Genomic DNA, 25,678 nt, shown 5'->3' with positions numbered 1-25,678 from the left:
AGTAGAAAGAAATAATCCAATACTTCATTTTATTCAGTCATATAGAGTATGGTTGTTAGATTACTCCTAATAGCATCATTGCAAAACCAAAAATGTAACGTTAAGCGATATGAATTTAAAAATTGTGGGAAAAGTAATAGTTTTCTTGCTAATTTCGTACTGACTATATTTATGAGTGGCTTACTGATCCAAAACGCATTTATTATTGAGTTTAAGAATTTTATCAGTTATAAACAAATGAGCGCTTCCTTTTTCATGCCTTCTGATTTTGACAGAAGAAAACCAATGGATAAATAGATATTTCATGCATATAGCATCATTACACATTGTCTAGTATGTATAAGTATCAGAAGGGGTTTTATGGAGATTGTAGTAAGTTCAACAATTGAGATCATGAGTCAGTTGAGGCTAGACCACCATGAAAAGCCTGGAAGCACTGGATGGCCGTTTCGTCCTGTTGTGGGACTCCTCAGCAGCGCGCATCCACGACTCCGCCTCGCGAGATTCGAACCCAGGACCTATCAGTCTCGCGCCAGGCGCTTAAACAACTGGTATGTATAAACCTATCGAGAGAACATATATAAATGCAAATATAATACATAATGCGAATGGGTTGCAGAAATATTCGATAATTTTTGTAGCTCTATTTATTCACTAGTCAAGACAGTCCTACAGTACGGAGCTGAAACGTGGAAAACTACCACAACCATCATCAAGAAGGTACAAGTATTTATAAATAGTTGTCTATGCAGGATACTCAACATCCATTGGTCGGATACGATCAGCAACACCCTACTGTGGGATAGGACAAACCAAACTCCAACTGAAGAAGGAATTAAGACAAGATTCTGGAAGTGGATAGTTCATAGATTGTGAAAATCACCAAACTGCATCACGAGGAAAGCGCTTACTACCTTGAATCGTGAAGGAAAACGGTGAAAGAGTTAGGCCAAAGAATACATTACGTCGGGAAATTGAAGCAGACATAAAAAGAATGAATAACAGCTGGAAAGGACTGGAAAGGATTGCTCAGGACAGAGTTGTATGGAGAGTACTAGTGGGCGGCCTGTGCTCATTTACGAGGAGTAACAAGTGTAAGTAAGTCAATGGTTCCTTATGCTAGATGAATACGTTACATTGTCATTAGAAAATAAATATTGCTTTATCAATTTAACCAATAACTGTCAAGTGAAATCAATCTCATTCCATTTAAATTTTTTTATACTTTAATTATCTTTTAATTCATTAACTCTATTCTTAACTTATTTTCCCATAGTACATAATGATTTCATTGTAAGTATAAAATGTTTCCAGAGAAAAATTCGCTTTTTAGTTTAAACTAAATAACACCAAATAGCCTTTTGAAACTCGTTACCTATGGTTATTATGATGTTTGACGATCTTGGATTCAATCTCTGAATAGTTAGTGAAAAGCCACTTGTGACAAGTTTCATACTAAGATACAGAAGCACATTATCTAAAATCCTTAATTTTTGTATAAAATAGATAACATTTACATTTCAGTTAGAGTCTATAACATAAATCTAATTTAAATTATTATAATAATAGTTATTTAAAATTATGGATAAATTTGAGTAATTTGCTTTTTTTTAATCCTAGACATCTGGTTTTTACTCAATACTCTATACTAAAGAAAGAATATTTTCCTCTCTGTCTGCCGAGTAATCTCTCTCTCTCTCCCCCTAGATACACCCATGCAACCATGCAAACTTGATCAATATACAATCATACAATTGAGAATAGATTTTTTGAAAAATCGAAATATACAAAAAAATATAAACAATTTAATCTGCTTTATGAAGCATAAAAAAATTTATTAGAATACTTTATTGATGCATGCTTAATTGACTTATCCAATTTGTTTAAAATAAATAAAGATATTTTATAACTGATTATTAGTTGTTGACTGATTTATTTGAAGAATGTTTCTTTTTTTTTAAAAAAAATACTGAAAAAAAGTAATTAGCAACAATAATAGAAATACAAAAACACCACCACCACCACCACCGACAACAACAAACAACGGTGTTCAATATTAGATTAGAAAGAAATATTTAATTTATAAGCTGATAAATATTATAAGCTTAATATAATAAAAATAACTTTTACTTTATATAAAATTGATTATATGGAGAAAGAAAATGATACATTATTGTTTTGAAAGAAAAAAGTAACGTTTAACTCTAATTTATGGACGAGCAAATCAGAAGCGTTTGAGAGATTTCAAGGTTACGGCGCCAACTTCAGTGCTTAATGCTAACGTACGATTGGTTCACAGGGAATTTTGTACAAAACATGATAATTGAGCGGCAACAACAAATAAAACAGTGAGACTATAATTTGTGGACGAAACAATCAGGCATAAGATAATAGATCTCGAATTTTAACGCGAAAGCCTTTCATCCATTTGGTTAAATAAACTCCTGGCATTATAGCTGATGTCAGTTCGTGATGAAAACCCTATACATATTTCCTAAGTAAGGCAAATTACGACAATTATTGCGAACTGGATAATAAAAGCACCAGTAACACTGGCTGCAGCCAGGTACTACAATATATATACGGATGTTTATAGAGCGTACATACTCCTACATAGGCTTGGTTATATTCATCGTGTCGTATCCACAAGTAGCATTTTGTGGACTCAACAACCGGAGTGCACATAAACAATATCGAGGCTGAAAGAGTATTTGGGACTTTATCATGGCTCCAGATGCCGACTATTCTGTAGCTGTCTGGATGATTTCCTCTACTTCATGCATTACGATTTTAGAACCTCTGAACCTCTTTCTAACCTTGATAAGTTTTTGAACTACGTATAAGACGTGTATCCACTTTATTTCCTTGGTTTTATATAACATTATTTTACTCTATACTGACTGTGTGCTGACTGGCTAATATTTCTCAAGGTTACTTAAGATTCGTTCAAAGATCGTCCATAAATTAGATTCTCGCCGAATATTCAAAGAAATAAACATACAACATTGTTAATAGATAATGTTAGATAAGAAAATATAATATCAAAAGGGGGTTTTGTAGATATTATAGTAATTTTAATAGATGAGATCATGAGTCAGTTAAAGCTAGACCACTATGTAAAAAATTAAAAGCACTAGACGGTTTTTTCGTCCTATTGTGAGCCTCATGATCTCAAGTATTAAAATTACTATAATATCCAAAAACCTCCTTCTGATGATAATCAACATATGCTCATTAGTGACTGGATTCAAGAGGTATTTCTTAGAGTTCTAATGAGAAGCACTAACCAGTGGAGTTTAACTAAGTTTGTTGTGAGATAGTAACTCACTGAAGACAATGGTGGATGTGTCGCTCAATTTCATGGATTAATTGAAGTTAGACATTAACACCGTTGGATGCCGACTCAGTGGTCTAGTGGTTAGGTGTTTGCGCGCGAGATTGATAGCTCCCGTGGTTCGAATATTATGAGGCGTGATCGTGGATGCGCACTGCTTTGGAGTCCCATACTAGGTTGAAACGGTCGTTCAGTGCTCCCAGGTTTTACATGGTGGTCTAACTTCAATCAACTCATCATCTCAGCTATTAAATATATAATATATTAATACAATTTTATCTCCAGAAGAGGGTTTTGTGGAGATTTTAATTATTCAGTAGTTGAAACCCCTTAGGATTTGAACCCGGGACCTATCTGTTCGGTTTAGGATAGAAATATTCTTCGAAATAATTGAAAATTTCAATCATTTGGTATTACATACAACAACAGAATTTGGGTTCCTCATACAAGTCATGAATTTCAGTGAAGATAATAAGCAGAATTTGTGAATGAATGTTATAGAAGATAAAAAATATCCAGTTGCATAACTTCGAATTGATTTGAATAAGAAATAAAGTTTTCAAATTGTTTACCATAAAATAATTTTGTTTTAACCCTTATTTATAATAAGTAAGTTGGAGAAGGATGGTTAGAGGTTAGGGGTGGCCAAACCAAAACGCGACATCAGTCATTGAAGTCACTAACTTTTAGTCTTAGTCATGTTGGTAGATGCAGACTACTTGGTTGGGGTCCGCGTAACTATTATGACCAATGTTTGGAGACTCTAGATGACATAGCTGAGAATCTGTCACAATAGCGTAGGTGTTTACATTCTTTGTCTTCCCTTAAACAGGGGACTAAAATTAATTTATACCTTTCTTTCTACAAAATAATTCTTTCTCTTTATATCATAGTGTATTTTCAAAAATAAACGTTTCAATCCTTTAAATTTGATTAGTGAATGATACATTTTTCAGTTACATTTTCACAAGTCTTTACTTTGACATACAGTTATATTTAATCGAGGCAATTGCTGAGTTAACGATAAAAATAAAATAGATTAAATAACTGGTCAAAATATGTAAAAAGTATAAATTAGTACAGAGATAACAGGTGTGCTCGTAGTACGTTCTACAAGACTTTTGTGACAGCTAATCCTAGTTTGTCATTTTTCAGTCAATCAGTGGTGTATGTAGTGAAACAGAGGATAATTTGCTTGATTCCACCCTTTTGATGTGTATTCACTAATGTAACTGTCCTGAGGAGCAGACTATGCTAGATGTTCCACCAAATAACTTGATCAACGAATAACTGAATATCATCCAGTGTGGTAAGGAAATGGTGAAACTAAGATAATACATAGCTCCATTGTTATCATCATTGGTCGGCAGAGGTGCTATGATGATGAAAGTAAATCGTTTCGATTGATCTGCTGCATACTTTCACAGTTTACCGATAGGATTCCTCACCGTCCCTTACATATGTCTAAAGATGTGAGGGTTTGAGACAATAACTTTAATCTGTGTTCAGAACGAGTTTTCTAGAACTTTAAGACCCAATATTATACTCCGACGAGAAGAATCAAAAATAACTGTTGGGATCTATTTATGAACTAATATTATACTTATATTCTTAATGTGTAACTATTAAGTGACTAGTTTATGTATATTCTGATTTCTCTTATTATAAGCTTTATTTTGACTTATAGACTATCATTATACGAGTTGCTGTCCTAAAGTTATGCCCAGTTTGTTAATTTCAGTCACCCACAATCACAGCCACTTTTTGGCTTGATCTTTTATAAATGTTATTTTCTATTTCTGGTGTGGTGTGGTCTATTTGGCTTGTACATAAACCGAATGTTTGGTATGATTCATATCGCGGAGGCTGAGATAGGTGTTAAGAAGTATGTAAAAGAACCGATTGGGACTCCAGGCTGTACGTCCAGGTGTATGCACTATTTGTTGGTCGTATAAGTCCGCGTATCTAAATTTAGCAATCGTATTCGCGGTATTCGTATGAGTTAAGGACATAACACCGCGTATCCCTTCCATGACCTGATGAGATTTAATAGACGACTTTATTAGTTTGACATACCTTCATTTTATTTATTCTTCCTCATTTCTTTCATATCTCTTCATTCACTGTTTATGTATTTGCACACCTCTTACTAGACAACATTAATAAATTTTTAGTGACTAATAATTCACTGTTTACTTTTTCCAAGTTATGAATTAGTTAACAACTGACTCATGATCTTAACCATTGAAATTATTATAATATTCACAAAACCCATCTGATATTAATCAACATAAGCTCACTAGTGACTGGCTTCACGAGGTATATCCTGGAGTTCTAGTGAGAAGTAGTGACCAGCAGAGTTTAATCGAGTCTGTTGTGAGATAGTAACTCACTGAAGACAATTGTGAATGTGTCACTCAATTTGGTGGATTAATTGAAGTTAGACATTAACACCGTTGGATGCCGGCTCAGTGGTCTAGTGGTTAAGTGCTTGCGCGCGAAACCAGTGGGTCTTGGGTTCGAATCTCGCAGGGGGAGAGATCGTGAATACGCACTGCTTTGGAGTCCCATACTAGGACGAAACGGCCGTCCAGTGCTTCCAAGTTTTCCATGGTGGTCTAGCTTCAACTGACTCATGATCTTAACCATTGAAATTATTTAATAATTATTGAAACATTTATTCAAGCTTCTGTTAATTATATCACCATTAATATACAAACTATTTTATTATCATTTTGTACATTACACTTATTACGCCTACTTATGTAATCTATTTCATTACTATAGATTACATTTATGTATATAAAGGCTAATTGTAAGTTGGAATACATTCCTAATCCTAATCAAGATTTAATTGAAATCAACATTGTTCGCTTACCACGTTATTTTAGTTCTGATCAATAAACTGAAATTTTTATGTAAAGTTTTTGATATAAAATAGGTATTGTTATGTTGTGTTTAGTGTGATAATAATAAGAATAGAAAGAATGACAATTATTATTACTACTGTTGGTATTACTAATATTATTACCATTATTGGTATTATTATTGTTAAGGAGAGTAATATGTAAAATAAGAAGGATAAGCTTATAATTATGAATAAGAAGACATCATATGAGGGAGTACAAATCGTAATGATATGTAAAGTGAGGAACTAATTTTCCTAAGGTGTACTGACAAGATTAGACTAGGAATAGAAAAGCTGTATCATGACTCAAGGTAAATAAAAGCATTAAACATATTTCTTTTCTATGTATAAGTCAGATTTCACTAAGTTGGTGCTAAATATTTAAGCTATAACTATTACGTGTAATCTTAAGTCTTTAGGTTTGCTAATCTGAACTTGATATACAAATGAGAAGCGACCTTTAAACTTGATGCTAATAAACATGGGATAAAGCTGTTTGAGTATGGCCTGTTATTGTTGATATTTTTATCGCTATAAATACAACACAACAACTCTTATTTTTTATTTTCTTAAAGACAGTGTTACCTCCATAAGTCAGTTATTTATTTGCTTACAAGCACTATATTAGTTGAAACTGAAAGGTTTTTACAACTTCCATCTTATACTAAAAGTTTTTATCAAAACTCCAGTCTAATGAGTTGGATTGTTTATAACTGGTGCATCATCGATGAGTGAACAACGTCATCCTTATCTATTCCTTTAGCCTTGATTAAGTCATTTAAACTAGCGATCATATTTGTGCAATAGAATTTGATCATTATTATAGGGTTAGATAAATATCACTAGTCTACTCAGTAGTTAGTCAATTGTAAATATCTCTTAGTTTTATAAGAGGTCAACAGAAGCCTCGAATGCTTCAAAAATAATATTTTAGACTGTTGATTCGGGTGACTTAAGATCGAGTTCGTTAGGAGGCATTAGTTCTCTCAGCAATTTCAGATACACCTTATTGACAAGTATCAAATAACAAAGAGTCCAGATTCAGTTGTGAGAAAGTTACTCACTGATGACAATGATGGACGGTGGCATAAGTTCTTGGATTGGTTAAAGTTAGACATTAACACAGTTGGATGCCGACTCAGTGGTGTACAGGTTAAGCGTTCGCCCATGAGACTGATAGGTCCAGTGGTTCGAATATCATGAGGCGAGATCGTGGATGCGCACTGCAGAGGATTGCCATACTGGGACGAAACAACCGTTCAGTGCTTCCAGGCTTTTCATGGTGGTCTAGTTTCAATTGACTTATGAATTCAACTATTAACTTACGATAATATCCACAAAACCACTCTCTGATTAAAATATTTATTTGTATAAAATTGTTAAACTAAAAATATAAATTAACATTATTGTGGAAGTTTATTTCTGTGTTCACATAGTAAACATTAAAAACCTCATTTGAAGTAGAACAGTAATTAAAAGGTCAACTAGACAGGTTAAGGGTAAGTCATAACAAAGGAAAAATAATAAAGTACACAAAAACAAATGTGATTACCACTCCGGATAATAAATCAGTATTACCAGGGTAGGTTAAGTGTAAGCACAAATTGTTTTTAAACACACAAAGGGGGTTTTAATTTCCGGATAGCCAAGGCTTCAATAAACCTTAGGTTCTTAACAAGTACATGTGTGATCAGATTGTTCGAAATGTAGAACAGTAGAAACAATAATATAAAAAGATTATTATGTTGCTAAAATTTATTTATATCAAATATTCTCCAAAATATTTCAAAAGTTAGTTAAACATAAATTCTGATTATTTTCTATGGCTTCATAGAGTGACTTCTCTCATTTAATAATCTACAGTTATCCTTTTTGTGATTAAAGTATTCATATCTCATTAGATTTCTGTATGATTTCGATAATGTAATAAGAAGACGAAGATTATCAGAATTACGTGATGTATTAGCGCAATACATTTCGAACAATCTGATCACACATATACTTGTTAAGAGCATTTATATATAAAAATAAAAGGTCAACTAGACTGGAAATGGGGTAAGAGGAGACAAGGATAATAATAAGAGTAATAGTAATATGAACACAATTCGAAACCTAATCACTCTTGATAATTAGTCAACATTACCAGGGTAGATTTAAGGTAAGAACAAACAGTTTTCGAACACACAAAGGGGGTTTGAATTTTCGTATGGCTAAGGCTTCAATAAACCTTAGTATACGCCCTTTTACACTTTTATACAAAACCACAAAAGCCGAGTTTAGATCAATCTTATGGTCTGTTTCAATTATATGTTTAGCAATAGAGAATGATGGATTTTTATCCTCTGCTCTTATTGGGTCACTTGATTGTATTTGTTTCTGCAACCATTTTGGTACGTGTTCACACACCCTAATTTTGAGGTCACGATTGCTCCTCCCTATGTATGTGTGACCACACACATATTTAAATTGGTAAACACAGTGGGATGTGACGCAATTGCTTTCATGTCTTTTAAGTTTTGCATGAAGCATGCACCTTGTTCTTTCTTTGATAATGAGCTTTGCTGCGCAATACGTTTTGTTGATGACTGATTTAAGTCGTTGTTTCAGTAAAAGGCTATTTGAATCACCTCTGAATGGTAAGGTGATGTAGACAGGCTTTTTTCACTAAGGCTACAGTAGGTCTCGTTGTACCATTGACCTTCCATCTATTTATGAATTTCAGAGGATAGCCATTTTCTATTAATGCTTTACTTAGCAACTTAACATCATCATCAATGGTGTCATTTGTACAAATACTGTCAAGCCTGTTGAGTAGGCACCTTATCAAACCACGTTTATATTGCACAGGGCAATAATTATAATAAATAAGGTATTGGCCTATCCACGTCGGTTTTCTCAAAATGGATCGCTTGACTGAGCCATCTTCTCATCTACTCAGAAGTATATCTAGGAAGGGGAGCTGATCGTTCTTCTTCTCCTCACATGAGAGACTGATATGGTTTTGGAGTGTTAAATTTATTCAATACTTCATTTAATAATATCAGTTAGATTCATTAAATTGACACATTTAATTCAATAGTTATTAAAAACATGTTGAGTATTTTAATCAGATATGAAAAATTTTAATAAAATTTATTAATATACATGACATGAGAAAATAGAACTGTGTATTGTATTTTTTGGCACTTCATAAACCATGCCGGTAGATGTTCATTCATTCGTTGTTTAAGTTTCTTGGTAATACGGTCGATATAACTATCTCGACAGGAGCAGCTTAATTCGTAATGTACATTGAGGAGGCCAACTACTACCAGGCAACTTAACTAACGACTGAGTGAACATCTACCAGTATGGTTTATAAAAGGCCAGATAAAAATATCAGAAAATAGTTTAATAGTTTAAAATATATTTCAACAATTGAAAGGTTAAATTTTATATCAATTTTTATTAGAAATAAACATGTATATTCATAGGATCGTCGTTTAGGTGTATAATAATGATTTATCATGTTCTATAGAACTGAAATAATAATAAATCCATAAAGACCCAGAAACATTGAAAACACTTGCAATCACACTTCTTTTGATCACAGTTGTGATTTAGATTTTGTCGATAACCATTACTATAAATAGTCAACATATAACCATAGGTACCACTATACTGATATTTGAACAACATAAGATAAATTTCAAACTGAAATATTCAACCTCTATTGATTAACTCAAACTTCCCGACTGAATTATGTAATAAATAATATTTATAATTTTATTATTCCTGTTAATGTAAAACACATCTATTTCACTTATAACTGATCTTTAGTATGACTAATGTATGACATCTGGTTAGTGTTTTTTAGCAAGGTATTTTTCTACAGGATATGATTGCTAACCCTGAGCTTGGGAACAGTTTGGGAACTCTAGAGGAGCTACAGGTGGGAAACGGACAAGAGAAAGACCAAAGAACACACTGAATCTGAAGTTAAAAGCAGACATAAAAAGCACAAAAAGCAACTGGAAGAGATTGTCTAAGACAGAGTTCGATAGACATTGGTATTGGGCGTCCTGTGTTCCTGAACGAGGGATAATAAGCTTATGAACTCAACTATTAAAAAGTCATATTATTTAATTCATAAATTAGTCATATTTTTTAATGTCTGTATCAAGTAAGAAGCTAGCATAGGTTAATTTCGAATAATTCTACTGATATATTAGTAAATTCATCTTTATTATTATCATCATCATTATTTCATATCATTATTGACTAATTTATGTAAAATGGTATTTTTTTCCTACAATCGTTCTAGGCTACTTATAGAAAAAGTATAGATGATAAATTAAAAGAAACAATATAAAAATCTATCGTACATAATGAACAATCATTTCATGGTCCTATTACATATATATATTTTTGGCTTTTCAAGTGTATCCATAATTTTCAATAGAAATGTCAAGACTGTTCTACTGTCTACTGAGGCGGAAACGTGGATAACTACGAAAGCCATCATCCAGAAGATACAAGTGTTTAATAACAGTTGTGTAGGCATAATGATTTGTTAAAACAAACAAAAACAGATGACTTGTTCAAATATTTAGATGGCAGGAACAGGTAGACAAGATATTCGTCAGGTCACCAAGTATTTTTTTATTGATCTATCTATACAATTCTTCAATAAGAAAGGAAGAGAGTTCAACGACTGTCAATAAACACTGCAGCTGACTGCACAAATACTAAATTATATAAAAACTACTGACTTTTACTAAAAGTGTATGATGATTATGTGTTTTCATTAAGGCATCATCAATGCTTCGTTTGGTGATCAATATATTATAATGAACAATCAAATTTGGAAAGAGAGCAAATAACACCTAATCATAATTTCTGTGAAATGCAACTAAAAACGCTAACGGACAAACAAATCTTTTTATATAGAGCAAGAACAAACATTGATGCAGAATAGTATGAATTCATATTATTTCGAGGTTTCTCGTCAGCTGCTTACAAACCAAAATTGTGATAGAATTTTTACATGGAGATAGTGTGAAACAATTGACATAAATGAGTGTAAATAACGTGATTACAATAATAACTATATATATATATATATATATATATATATATTTGCTAGAAACAGGTCAGAGGTCAAAGAGGGGTTAATCCAGGGTGGGTGGTGTAATAATTTAGTGAAGTTCATAAATTGTGTGATAATTGTAGAGATTAATGGAATCAAATAATGATAAGGTAGATTGCGTAATAATAATTAAATAGGGTTTGGAAAGTTAAGATGATTTAAGAGGATCAGGTGACGGAAATGTGTGAATAAAATTTATTTTAAGAATCAGGTAATAGGGGAGTATAAATTATCTTAGAATAAGTAAATGAATAAAATAACCAAAACACAAAACAAACAGAAACAAAAAGATTACCAGGGTAGTGAAAAGTTTATTAAAGTCTCTTTTTGGATGCATAAGTCCGGTTTCAGTTTCTTAATTGCAATGGCTTCAGCAAAGCGGAGAGTGGTAGTAGTTCTTTGTCTATTGATTATTTTAAACGCGCGCATAATATCGACGGTATGCCCGGTGTCAAGTAGATGCCGAGCTATTGCACTGTTAAAAGCTTTAGTCCCTCTCAGCGTCAAGTTCTTCGGAATATGCTCAGAAATGTGAACCTGTACTCTTCTCTCAGTTCTTCCAATGTATGTGCTACGGCACGTACATGTGAATTAGTAAATGCAGTTGGAGCAACTGAGGGAGAGGACTTGTCGATTTTCGTTTGTTTCAGTGAGGAATATGTTTTCCATAACGTAGTCAGTTTGGCTTTAAAAGTGACCTACCCGGCAGCCAAACTGACTACGTTATGGAAAACATATTCCTCACTGAAACAAACGAAAATCGACAAGTCCTCTCCCTCAGTTGCTCCAACTGCATTTACCAATTCACATGTACGTGCCGTAGCACATACATTGGAAGAACTGAGAGAAGAGTACAGGTTCACATTTCTGAGCATATTCCGAAGAACTTGACGCTGAGAGGGACTAAAGCTTTTAACAGTGCAATAGCTCGGCATCTACTTGACACCGGGCATACCGTCGATATTATGCGCGCGTTTAAAATAATCAATAGACAAAGAACTACTACCACTCTCCGCTTTGCTGAAGCCATTGCAATTAAGAAACTGAAACCGGACTTATGCATCCAAAAAGAGACTTTAATAAACTTTTCACTACCCTGGTAATCTTTTTGTTTCTGTTTGTTTTGTGTTTTGGTTATTTTATTCATTTACTTATTCTAAGATAATTTATACTCCCCTATTACCTGATTCTTAAAATAAATTTTATTCACACATTTCCGTCACCTGATCCTCTTAAATCATCTTAACTTTCCAAACCCTATTTAATTATTATTACGCAATCTACCTTATCATTATTTAATTCCATTAATCTCTACAATTATCACACAATTTATGAACTTCACTAAATTATTACACCACCCACCCTGGATTAACCCCCTCTTTTGACCTCTGACCTGTTTCTAGCAAATATATATATATATATATATATATATATAGTTATTATTGTAATCACGTTATTTACACTCATTTATGTCAATTGTTTCACACTATCTCCATGTAAAAATTCTATCACAATTTTGGTTTGTAAGCAGCTGACGAGAAACCTCGAAATAATATGAATTCATACTATTCTGCATCAATGTTTGTTCTTGCTCTATTTAAATTCATAAAGGGAACCAATTGCATGAAATCTTTTTATAAAGTACAGAGCATTAAAAAAAATCAAACCGTCATATTTACCTTTGATGGGATTGTCTTCTTGAGAAAATTGTTCACCATCACAATTGTTCGGTATCGATGTGGCGCATTTCTTATGTACCCATAATTTACAGTCTTTTTTTAAATCAATGAACAAAGCACAAAGATTTTTGTTAGTTTACTTATAGTTCTAATAGAACTATTTAATAACAAACATCCTGCTATTAAATTTACATGTGAAGAGGAAATAGATAACAAACTAAATTTCCTGGACGTTTAGTTAAGTAGAAAAGAAAATGGTTCTATCAGCAGAGGTGTGTATAGAAAAGGTTCTTCTCCAAGCCAATACACACACTTTTTAAGCTTTGTGCCTCTTCATTATGTATTACGGAATAGATTGACTAGAACAGTAAAGAGAACGTTTAATGCTGCCAACCTCTGCCTGTCGTATTCGACCCGATCGATGGTGATTCCGCAATTGAAGGATAAGTTTACTTATAAGCGATAAAATAATCAGATAATATAAAATGGCATTTTCAGAATTAAACAATGAAGATAGTATGCTTTAAAATAACTGTTTTTGAATAGGAATTATATGGCTAAGTACCAAAATAAAAATACAGTACATGTTACGTATATATCACCAAAATATGTAATTATATATATATATTTGATGTAACGTGCTTGGAGGTGGTAGGTAGGTAGCTCTGAACTTGGGTCTCGTGCTGCTTGAAAGTCGCCATCACGATGCAATACTGAAGGAACTGATATTCCTTGATGGATTCAAACATGGGTCACTAGGTTTCACAGTCTGAGACGTTATCACCGGGCTGTTCAAACAGCCACTGATTTCCTGTGTGAATGAGATGCTTACGCTGTTAAATAACTGCATACTGAACAATTCATATCATATTAACACTACGTTTATTATTATTACCAACAAAATCTTGATTATTATAGTTGTTACTACTACACTACCTATTAACTATGGTCTAATAACAAAATCTTGAAAAACTGACTTTATGTTTCCACAAATTTTATGCCTTAACTGTATTTCGAGACAAGCTTATTGAAAGTCATATTTTCTTTGTACGTAATTTGCTCATGTGATAAATACATTAGGCGAAGGATAACACTGGAAATTCAGCATTTCGTCAGACCAAAGGTTAAAAAATAACGAGTGACTTTGAAGGTGTTGTACGATTGCCACAAAAACAACAATAATTGTCACCTTTTCAAAGTGTCAATACATGGAACTAACACTGTCTTCTCCAATATTCTGTACAATGTGGATTCTATCAATCACGGAGTCTTATCTTGGGTAATAAAACCTCTTTTAAAGTCACGTCTTATTCCTTCTTGCATATCGACGGCAAAATACAAGAGGGCGATGGTCAGTACGTGATGAGGTCTGAGAATTACGGGTTCAAAAATGTATAGAATTGTGGGTAGGTAATAACCAACCTTTACACTGTAAACCTTGCCGAAATAATCCATGTAATAAACGATGACAGTTTTGACAAACAATAGGCTTAGCACTTCGTCTCAACTCGAATGTATGCGGAACTTCAAGTGGTTTTTCAATAACTTGTTGACTCCATAATGGTTTGCCTAGTAGTATACTACTTTTTCTAAGAGGTGATGTATTGATTGGTTGAATTTGACCAATTTTAATAATTGTCTTATACCTTTGAATTGTTGTATTACTAAAAATAAAAGAATAGAAACATTTCATTTTTAATACAATATTTATACACTGCGCCGAGAATTCAAAGCAGATATCAAAAGGACGAATAGCAACTGGAAACAGTTAGAAAGAATTGTCCAGGAAAGAATTCGATGGAGAATCCCAGTGGGTGGCCCATCCTACTCCACGATGAGTAACAGAAGTGAGTCAGTAAGTAATCGTTTTAAAATTATTAGATTATGAAAAAGATTACGCAGTACACTTTCGTTTCGAAAAAATAAGAGTATTTCAACAATGCAATCTCTTCAGTTCATAGATTGTGAAAAGTAGTTTCTTACTATTGTTTACCATCTTTATTAAAAGTTGTATTTCGAATGAAATGTAATAAATCCATATCTAAATTACACAACATGTTTTAAAAGTGCCTATGATGTAAATAAAAATAATAATATATTTGTAATATCCCAATGAGTAGAAAATTGGATTTTCTGACGTTTCGTGACTTAGTGTAAGTCACTTTATTTTTATTTATAACAATCAACCCAATGCTCAATTTATTCGAAATTATCAAATCAAACCTTGGTAATGACACCTACAGTGCTTATGATGGTTTAAAAAATTGAAAAATGATTAAATTATATTTTTGGGTGAGACCTGAAGGAAATTTAACTTATTTCAATGCATTGACATCTTGAATTTCCTGCTCCATGAAGTAATTAGTATCCCAACAAAAGGCGGCCTGCTTGAGCATCTGGGCTACCTGTTCCTGCCATCCAGATATTTCAATAAGTTATCTATTTTTATTTGTTTTCATATATCAATATGTTTATTAATCACATGATGTATTCTGCTGCGTTTCTAAAGTGTACAACCTTTCGTTGTCAAAGTTACAAAAAACTCAATAAGAGAGAATGTGGTTGCTGGCAATATACAGCGAAAAGAATGCACATTATTCAGATGTTCATTTACTGAACTGCTAACATCTAACTGGCGATCACTCAATATTTATCGCCAGGACCGACCAAGAAGAAAGAAACGGAAAATTGTTGAAATACTTTACGCTGAGAATTCTATATTGTACCAAAAATATAATATTGAATAAAGCTGATGATAATAATAATAATAATGAGAAATAATTTTTTCATGTATAGTGGAAACGAACTTAAGATCTGGGGAATTTTAGAATCGTTTTATGCAACACATCTAATACTTACTGATAATTAATTTATGTGAAATAAATAGTAATTGCTCACAAGTTTTGTTCTTTGTTTTATTTTTTCAGTTACGAATTGGTTACGTGTAGGAACACAAATAAGTGGAAGGCAACTCGATGGTCTAAAGGTTAAGTATTAGATGCAAGACTTGACTGTTCTATGTTTGGTTTCTGTTGGGGTTGTAAATGTGCGTTATGGTTGTGTCCCACACTAAAACGGATCAGCTGTCAACTGCTTCCTGGTTTCAATAGTTATCTTACTAGATTCAGTCCATGATTCAAGCTATATCTTTATAGTGATGGTTGGAAATAGGCGACAGAAAACTCTGAACTTACGTTTAGTGTTATGGAACAGCAAAGTATATCTATAATCTCAATGAAACCTCAGACAGAGATGACACTACCATGCATTCGCGGTTGCGACTAACCTCTTGTATGACTGAAATGTGTTTACAATTAATTGATCACCGAGTAACGACCAATGCCATATATCTTCAGTCCTTCTTCGCTTCCCATCATACAAGAGGCAAGTCGTGGCCCTGATGGCTCAGAGATAACATACCCGACTACTGAGTTTAATGGCGCGGAATTGTTTCCATCAGGCAGCATTAGTGGTTACATACATACCTTACTATCAAATATCATTAAACGTAGGTTCATAGTTTCTTGTCGATTGCCTCCAATCACCAAAATGCACCTTAATGTCGTGCATCCAAAGTCGAGTCACTTAAACTAGTAGCCATATTGCAACTTGATCGACAGAATTTGATCAGCACTAAAGAAGACATGACATGTATGACACCGACCAGTACTCACTAATCAGTCAATAATAAATTATATCTATAATCGCTTTGATTACTTTGTTTATTATTAAAAGATTCATTTTTCTTAAGTATAGATTAGTGCACTAAGCTTCAAGTCACACTTTGACTGTGAGGTTTAGGGATAATACTAACTAGTCCAAAACCAAAGTAGGTGAAGTGGGAGTAGAACCAGCTGAAAGTTTAACATTTTAATGATTACACCACACCGTCACGGAATAATAAACGTCTTTGTACAATATGAATTATTATCATTTTTCAACATTTTTTTCGTCCGAATAATCCATTTTAACAGATTATTTGCCATTTAAACATACCAATGTTGAAAATCTTATTTCTATGTGTTTTATATTATTAAATACATGAAGAACTGAAAGAAATTTTCAGTGATAAATCAATCAATATAGAAACCAAAACCGTAGTCATGATAACTATATCAATAATCCAATAATCATTCAATTAATTATTGATTTCTATTTATATTTTTTGTTTAACACTTAAATGTTTTGAATGTAAACTAGATCATTTTAGCAAGCATATTCAAGTATATGAATATGTAAATGAACGGAAATGAATCAATTTATCCAAAATATAAATGTTTTCTGATTTTATTCCAATTAATTATAATCTAATCATTGAAAAATGAAGCCTTATCAACAGAATAATAGAATAGGACAAGGCGACACCTACTGTTATTGTATGTAACCAAAAGTTGTCAGTAATTACAATTAAAACAAATGACGAATACTATTTAGTAAATAGTAAAATCTTTAAAAATAAATTAAAAAATAATGTTACATTGATAATTATCAATAAACAGATCAATAAGCCAGTTTGAGTATATTCTCATAGAATTGTTATTTACTTAGATATACCCCTGTTGGACAGTAATTAAAATGGATACAATGTAAACAAATAGAATGATATCTTATGCATTTCTTTTAAACATTTTTTTTGTTGAAAATTCGTAGGTATCAATGCCAAATTTGAACTTGATTGTTTCAATTAGGTAGAAAGTTAATAGAAAAAAAATATCAGAAGGAGTTTTGTGGAGATTTTAGTAATTTCAATGGTTGAAATCAGAAGTCAATTGAAGCTAGAACACCATGGAAAACCTGGAAGCACTGAATGACCGTTTCGTTCTAGTATGGGACTCCTCAGCAGTGCGCACTTGCGATCCCGTCCCCTACGAGATTCGAACCACAGGACCTATCAATCTCGCGCGCAAGCACTTAACCATTAGACCATTGAGCCGGTCAGAATCCAAAGGTGTTAATGTCTCACTTCAACTGATCCACCGAATTGCGCCAAAATATTATTTTTGTTGTTGTTATATTCTAATGAGTAGAAAAATTCTATTTCTGATATTTCTTGACTTCATATTGAAGAAGTGGCTTGCATTAAGTCACGAAATACCAAGAATACAATTTTTCTACTTAAATAAAATGTAACAAACAATAATTTGAAGCAAGTATTTTTTTTCAAATAATACAGACAATATAATGAGTTAAAAATCAATGCAACGTAGATAGAAATTTTTTTGATTTTTTCATTATGTAATAGGGAGATTAGAAGGATTAGGAAACGAAGATAGTGACAATAATATATTTCCAGGTAAATATTAACTCATGCCATTGAATCAGTTTTGTATTTACAATTGATTGATCAATCAGTTGTGAGTAATCACACAGTTCCTTTTTAGTGCTGATCGAATCCTACTGGTCAAGTCGAAATGTGACCATTGGTCTAAGTGACTAGAAAATCTACGGTCTCTGTTTAAATAAAAGATGATTGAAATTAGTCTCCTGTTGACAACCCCAACCACCTTTTAAATCAATTTTGTTTCATGGACAATGTAACCAAAAGGTTTGGATCAGTAAAGTTTATCTAATGATTCATGTACCGGGCTGAGACACACAAGCTATTCTTAATGTTTGGTTGACTAAATATGTTACATTTGTTCATTTATCTTAATATGTTGAGATTATATGTGTTGTAATAACGCTGAGAAACGGACTTTCCGTAATAAAAGTTCAGAACATCAATAGTGCAAGATAGATGCCGAAAACCTCCCGTGGTAACCAACAAAAATGTAAACACATTTTTTTAGGAAGCTATTAATTTAGAAAATCATGAGTCTCTAGAAACAAATGCAGTACTACAATTGAAAAGTGAACAATCTCTTATTTCATATTAAAGATATTTATTCATAATCTCAACTACTAACAAATCATTTATCATAATATTAGTACTTCTAATTGTGATCATTGTAAACTTTACATTATTATTCTAGGAAAAAGATTCGGTGTCTACTTCACAGAGATAAAGTGCAGAGTGATATACTTGCTAATAGATATTACTACTCAGAAAAGGTAAATGCACCAAAAACCCTAATGTGGTTGTCGTTATTGGCTTATCCTTAAGCAGCTCACATCATAGTCGATATTTAGTGAGTGGACAATCGTACTAAATCAATAATTACGAAAAAAACAAGAATTTTCGAGTTAAAAAACAAGTCAATAGAGAAAAATAGTAATCTAGAAAAGATGAAGTACAATTCTAGAAGGATATATGTTGATTAAAGTCATTATTTAGTTACATTAAAATATAAAATCAGAAATTACTGAAAATTGCACAGTTCTAACTACTTTTTGTGTACATATCCTTCAATAACTGCCAAATAATATGCAATCACAGAAGTGCTTTCAGAATTAATTGATTATTTCAAGATTTTGTAAGTGAAATGTGATAAGTCTTGAGGATTGAACGCTGTATTCGTCTCCTAAGCTATTCCGTAGCCCCCAAGCTAGAACTATACAGCGACCTGAACACGAGAGAGAAGACTCAAAGTACGCGAGAAGTAGTTTACTCTAAGGTTTATTTTAACACAGAAAATATAGGGTTTTTATAATATTTTTAGATGTCCTTGGGTTGCTCGAAGATTATGGAATGCTACTAAACATAGTAGCAGTGTAACAACCAGCCAATCAGACCCTCTGCATGTGACGTTTCGCTTCTTTGATATTTTTGGCAAAAACTCCAAGTGAACGCTGACTGCACGAAACGCTTCTTAGTGATTCCTGATGCTTGCTTGTCTTTTGCAAGCAATTTTCTGGATCACTCCAACAAAATGATAACGATAAATAATATGAGACAGATTTATGTAACGAAAGAAGAATTGCATTTTGCAGTTACCGTCATATCTGGCTTCAATGTTTCAACTAGCATATTGTCAAATCTTGCTGCTTTCTCACCCTTGATTTGTCTGATGGCCATCATGATTTCTTCAATCGTTGGCAGAGTGACATTATTTGAAGGGTCTGCGTGTGCTGCTCTGACGTCCAGTGGGTTCACTGGGGCCGGTATATTAAACAGTTCTTCAAAATGCTCTGCCCACCTGTTCCGCTATTTTCCAGTACGATATTTTTGTTTGATGTTTTTATTTAAATAATAGACAAACTGATCGTCTTGATAGTAATTGTATCAAAGATACCCTTGATACAGATTTTCTATTGTTTGCTTTGTTATCAAATTGTCTATAGCTCAAAACGATGCATATTTCGTAATTATGTAGAGCTTTTTACTAGAAAATTGTAAGCTATGGTCCTGTCGATACATTATGCAGGTGAAACACTCATCAGAATGAGGAGAGATGAGTAAGCAACTATTGTTAAGTAAATCAATAAGATCACAGAATATCCTTTAAAAATTAAGAACAGTTTTCTGATGGAACCAGTTTCCTAGCAAGTTACACATATGCTGACAGTTTAAATTACTTAATTCAACGTTTTATTTGTTAATAAGTCAATAACGATTCGTTTACACTTTTTTGAACTTTCGATGTATATTTGGTAACAATACCAGTATAACAATATGGTTAAATTATTTAATCCATCGGGTCACTTAATCACTCATTTTTAGTAACTTTCAAACTACATTGTAGTGGCTTAGTTTAGGTAATCAATCACCTTGATAACCGTCTTTATATAAATCAGAAGGCAATAAGAAGCGGCAACTACAGTTTATTATCGGATGGCGCAGACAACAAAGTTATAAGTACATCAAGCGAATTTGAAGCAGAAAGATTAATGTGTGAACGGTGAGCAAATATAGAGGCAAATTTATAATCAAATTGAATGGATAAGGCTAATAATAGGATCTGAGTACATATAACATGGAGAGAAGGATGAATCATAGAGTGATATTTAAGCGATTAACATTTTGGCTAGGGAGAGGTATGTGCGTAGGCTGTTATGTGATCAAGCGTACAGGTTTATACAGATAAGATAATGATCATAATAGTACAAAGAAATAGATAAGTTGTTACTGCTCGAACAACATTGTCTGTTAAATAAGTTAATAAAAGTGCTTAACAAAAATTAACCATAATGGAAATTGATTATCGGTTAGTTGCTATAACATCTAAATAACACTTCAGTTTAATTTGAATTAAAACACTGATTTCATTTCATGGGAATTCTTAAGTTTCTGAACGTATACTACTGTACATTATCCTACAAGTAACTTTAAATACATGTCGTTAGTAAGTGAAACAACAAACTGTTGAATAAACTTGACAGTTTAATGATGAATTAAAGTCATTTGTGAAAGTAATTGAGTCTTTTACTGTAAACAATATAAGTTAGTTTATTTCAAAATATGCTCACCTACTACTATCAAAGAACATGTATCTTAAATTGTCCTTATTATTTAAAAAAGAAATTCCTGAAATTCTAAAATATGCTTCTCAAATTGTTTGAAATGTATTGCACAAATATATCACATAATTCTCACAACCTACCACTTCTCATTACATTGTCGAAATGCTTCCTATATGTTATATGTTGAAAACTTGATTAAAATGCAAGTAATCTTCCATAATATATATTACTCACTTTACTGAAATATTGTAGTGAACAGTAACACGACTAGGGGTCAATCGAATGTATTTGAGCACAAACAGAACATCTTGCTGAAATCTGAGAACCCTACCGTAAATAGTTAATTTGCAAAATATAAATCAATTGTCTCAAACATGACTATACCCTTTGCAAATATCAGTCCATCGTTTCAGGTTTCATTGTTCTTGAATTTTCATACCAATTGCCTCGATCTTCTACTCAAATACATTCTATTCCTGAATATCGTTATATACTACTTATATGAATATAAGTAGCTCACACCACAATATTATTGATTTCGATTGTATTTTCTCTACTGTGAGCTTTGGTTATATTATAATGACAAGTTTGATTTGTGACAATTTTCATTCATGACTATTGTCTAGAGTCCTAAACACGTTCGATGGTTCTTTCGTCTGCACATACATACATACATACATACATACATACATACATACATACATACATACATACTAGGACGAAACGGCCGTTCAGTGCTTCCAGGTTTTCCATGGTTTTCTAGCTTCAATTGACTCATGATTTCAATCAGTGAAGTTTATTTATTTTCCTAAAGACAGTCCAGACCAGATTGCCGAATGAAATTCTAAAGTTATTTCTTATCTCAATGGCTGAGATTTTATAAGAATCTGGTTTCATTTATGTACATGTTATATTGTGTAATATCAACAATTCAGTCAGTGTAATAAAATATCGGCAGTCTTAAACAATGAAAACACTTAAAACAGGATGAAGAAAAATGAATCTTATCAATATATTTGCTACATAATTTAATAGAATAAGCGATAGGGATTCGACAGTCAGTTAATACTGTCACAAAGTAATCCACAATAAACCTAAGCTAATTAGAAATGCTTCATCTAGACAATCGAAAAATGAAAAAGATACATTTTTATAAGTAAAACTTAAATTTTGTATTACTGAAAACGTTTTTTTAATTCAATACTCAATTACCTGAGATCATGATCATTAGCTTCATGATTTAAGTGACCTGAAATTTTGTATAGAAAAAAATAATACGAAAGGTTAATGATCAGAATGTTAATATGATTTTGATTCAATAACAATAACAGTCCCTTATAAGCATATGTGCATCCTTTGCGGATTGCCTCGATATTGTCTTCAGTCACATGCATTATAAGTAAAGATGGATAGTGTCTAGTAGTGAGATACAGGAGACACGTTTTGTTCTATGTGGAACTCAGTTGGATTTAAGTGCATACAGGAATTGATATTCACTCAATGATTCGAACCCAATACAGTTAGCTTCAAACACCATCACTTATTACAAATATTTGTATATAAAGTGAAAGAATACCTTATCCAATCTTTTAGGAAAATAAAAAAATTAGTCATTTAACCTTGGAGTACTGAATGGTTAACTATCTTAAGTCTATCTATTTGAAATAATTAAGAATATAGACAATTTAAAGATACAGCGTTGTTTTGTTTTAAAGGCAAATGATCAACTTACAGTGTTCTTACACTACAGAATCATAACCTTTATGTTGACCATCATAAAAATATAATCACAGTTTGATACAAGAAAGTTAAAAATGACTCAAGTATCAAAAATTTATTTTATTATTTGCTGAACAAGCTCAAAGCATTAAAACGTCATTAGCAAAATACTTCAAACTGTTATTTGTCTGACCATCTAATTCAGTAAACTATCGATCTGCAAATTTGATTAAACATTAAAGCAAAACAAATGTTTATTTTTCGCTTGATGTTTGAAGACCAGTATAAAACCACTAAGTCAATCTTCAATGTCCAGCACATTTATGTTGAACAGTAAAAATTGAAAAAAAATCACATATAATATTGTAGTGTGTGCTACTGATGTCGATAGATATAAGTAGTATGTTTCATCAGTCTAAAGTGAAAATCAAAGAAAAGAGAACGAGAACAGAGAGATATTTCTGTGGAAATGAAGGAACAATGAAATCTGAGACAATTGATTGACATTTTTCAAATTAAGTATTTACTGTATGGTTCTCAGATTCTATTAAGATGTTCTATAATGTTGTATTCGAATACGTTCGATGGTTTTGTAGCTCAGCCTGAACAACAAATTTTCTCCACCACCTCAAAATCATATGACAGTAGGACATTCAATGGTATCTATTTGTGTTCTCGTTTACTGCAATATAACCAAGAGTTATATGCCGTGAATTGATGGAAAAACGTTAAATGTATAATTGTTATGTTGATATATCTTCATCGATAAATAAACTGTACTTCAGCCTACATTTTGTCCTTCGATTTAAATAATATGGTGTTTGTCAGTTCAGTATCTATCTATCTATCTTATTTTTCATCATCGTTTCTCAAATCAACACTTGAGTTTACATGTATATTAGTCAATACATGCAGTTTTAAACTAAGGTCTACATTGATAATGTGCGATTGTTTTAAAATCACTAAAATGTTTCCAGAGGAAATGTTCCTAAACTTCTTTTCTCAAAAAAGAAATAGTGTAACTAAGGTATAGGTGTTCTTGTGGCACAAAGAAATGTAGTTATATTATTTCTCTGAATGTCATCACAATAGCTTTGCTTAATAAAACAAAATATGACACATAACGATTAAGAAACGTTTTAGAAATAATGACAGTAATACTTAACGAGGAAGAGAATAAACATAAACTATTATTATCCGAAGTGAACAGCAATAATATACTCGATGACTTTTGAATGTTGTTGAAATCACGAATCGATCTTACCTAGATAATCACCCAAAACCAGGAAGCTATGAATAGCCATGTTTGTCGGAATATGGGACTTATCAGCAATGTGCACCCAGAACTTTCGATCCAGCGCAATATTATGGACTGATTAAAGTTAGACTTATACACCACTGTATCCTGGCTCAGAGTTTTAGAGGTGATCACCGAATTTTATAGTTTATATCATAAATGAATCTCAGTTGCACAATCAGTCAGAACTAGGAGGCAGTAGAAGAGTGTTTTGTACTAATCTAAGGCCTGTAACATAAAGACGAGACTGTTGTCTAGTGCTTCCTGATCTTCGATGGTTTTGTAACTAACATTATTCCGTTCAGTAGACCATGAACGTCACAACAGAGCATCATGATCTATTGGAAACATTTCATGTCAGAAGAATGATGACAAATAGGACACAATAGTTTACAAACAAAACAGCATTTTTATCTGGCACTTTGAGAGTTGACGTATATAAGATGCAATCAATAAAGTAAAAAAGATGAATGAATGAATAATTTTCTTCATGAAATTTATAATCTTCTTAAGGGATCATGATACTTGTAAAACGTTTCACATTTAGAAGCGTATAATCACCATATCTTTCCAGTATACCAAGTAGACTATATATATATGCATTATATCTATCCATCTAATTATATACAAAATGGATTAAAGATATCAGATTGTATACAATTTAGTAAGATAATCACATATGAAATGTAATGTAAATGATTGACCGTTTTCAACACTCAAACTTATTCACAATTGAAATGAATTATAACCAGCAAAATAAACCAAACAAAAAATGAATAATCACATTCAGTTAAATATTTAATAATTAATAATATTTGTAAATGAAGGAATATTTCTAAAAAATGAATGATCAGTGCAACTATAATTTATGGACGACCATTGAGCGAAGTTAAAGTGACCTTGGCAGTGTTCACCTAATAATTAGAATCAAATGAGGGTTATAAACGAATGTGAGGAATTCGAATTATGATTTACAATTGATGGTTAAGGTTAGGAATTAGATTTAGGGTTTTCATCATGAATTGACATAAGCTATAATGTTAAAACTCTATTTAGCCAAATAGATGAATGAATTTCGCGCCAAAATCTGAGACGTGTTTCCTTACACCTGATTGATTGATCCATAAATTATAGTCTCACCGAATGACCATTCTAATTCTAAATATTAATATAATAAAACACTAAAATCAATTCATGTTTCTTTCTTCAAGTACATAGACATTATGTTTTATCCCATCTCTTTACTATGAACTAATAGAATGAATAAAATGCT

The 25,678-nt window shown here is 32.2% G+C and overlaps 1 protein-coding gene across 1 annotated transcript in view; it reads right to left on the bottom strand.

Moving 5' to 3' along the window:
* Positions 1-25,678, bottom strand: part of PRKD1 (Serine/threonine-protein kinase D1) — a gene marked incomplete at its 5' end in the record, with an annotated part of 154,737 nt that overhangs the window by 52,450 nt on the left and 76,609 nt on the right. Inside the window, 3 exons of the mRNA XM_051212282.1 lie at positions 13,050-13,142; positions 14,472-14,713; positions 22,602-22,638. Coding sequence (XP_051072451.1) covers positions 13,050-13,142; positions 14,472-14,713; positions 22,602-22,638 — 372 coding nt within the window. The remainder of the gene's footprint in view (positions 1-13,049; positions 13,143-14,471; positions 14,714-22,601; positions 22,639-25,678) is intronic.

Source organism: Schistosoma haematobium, chromosome ZW (genome assembly GCF_000699445.3).
Source record: "Schistosoma haematobium chromosome ZW, whole genome shotgun sequence".
In the NCBI taxonomy this organism is placed as follows: Eukaryota; Metazoa; Platyhelminthes; class Trematoda; order Strigeidida; family Schistosomatidae; genus Schistosoma; species Schistosoma haematobium.
The sequence above is the reverse complement of the archived record's forward strand: the minus strand, read 5'-3'. Positions and strand labels throughout refer to the sequence as shown.